The following is a 656-nucleotide window of genomic DNA, read 5'->3' as shown; positions in this document are numbered from 1 at the left end:
AGCTCTGGAAGTGGTTTGGGAACCCCACGCAGGTAAGCGGAGCCTCTCCCACCGCACCGTGCACTTGGCAGTGGTGTTTGTCTTGTGGTGCTTCTTCCCCTTCTTCTGGAGGGGTTGGTGCGTGCCCAGCTGGGGTCTCTGGTTTGCCAGGAGATGGGATTGGCCTTTGCTGTGTCTGGGGGAGCAATCCTGCACCATGTGTCCCTCTGCCCCCTTCCCTGTGCAGCTCTGCTGAAGGCAAAGCCTGGGGTGTGGGACAGGGCAAACACTGGTGGGTGTGGGAAATCTGGGTGATCCCTGGCTGCTCACCTGCACGATCCTCTCTTGGCAGAGACGAGGAATGAAAGGGAAGGCCAGGAAGCTCTTCTACAAGGCCATCGTCCGGGGCAAAGAGATAATCCGCATTGGTGACTGTGCGGTCTTCCTCTCGGCCGGCCGCCCCAACCTGCCCTACATCGGCCGGATCCAGAGCATGTGGGAGTCGTGGGGGAACAACATGGTGGTCCGAGTCAAATGGTTTTACCACCCAGAAGAAACCAACCCTGGGAAGAAACTCAATGAAGGCAAGGTAGGCTGGTCTCCTTTGCCAAGAGGACTGCAAAGCAGCCTGTTCCCTTCGGAGGATGAACCACAGAATCACAGAATGTTGGGGGTTG

The 656-nt window shown here is 57.9% G+C and overlaps 1 protein-coding gene across 1 annotated transcript in view; it reads left to right on the top strand.

The window, feature by feature from the left end:
- LOC104276427 (trinucleotide repeat-containing gene 18 protein-like) overlaps positions 1–568 on the top strand; it is a gene marked incomplete at its 3' end in the record, with an annotated part of 10201 nt that extends 9633 nt beyond the window's left edge. The window contains exons 11-12 of the mRNA XM_009872731.1: positions 2–32; positions 332–568. Of these exons, the coding sequence (XP_009871033.1) occupies positions 2–32; positions 332–568 (268 nt within the window). The remainder of the gene's footprint in view (position 1; positions 33–331) is intronic.
- Between the last annotated feature and the right edge of the window lie 88 nt (positions 569–656).

This window comes from Apaloderma vittatum, unplaced genomic scaffold (genome assembly GCF_000703405.1).
Source record: "Apaloderma vittatum isolate BGI_N311 unplaced genomic scaffold, ASM70340v1 scaffold26197, whole genome shotgun sequence".
In the NCBI taxonomy this organism is placed as follows: Eukaryota; Metazoa; Chordata; class Aves; order Trogoniformes; family Trogonidae; genus Apaloderma; species Apaloderma vittatum.
The sequence above is the reverse complement of the archived record's forward strand: the minus strand, read 5'-3'. Positions and strand labels throughout refer to the sequence as shown.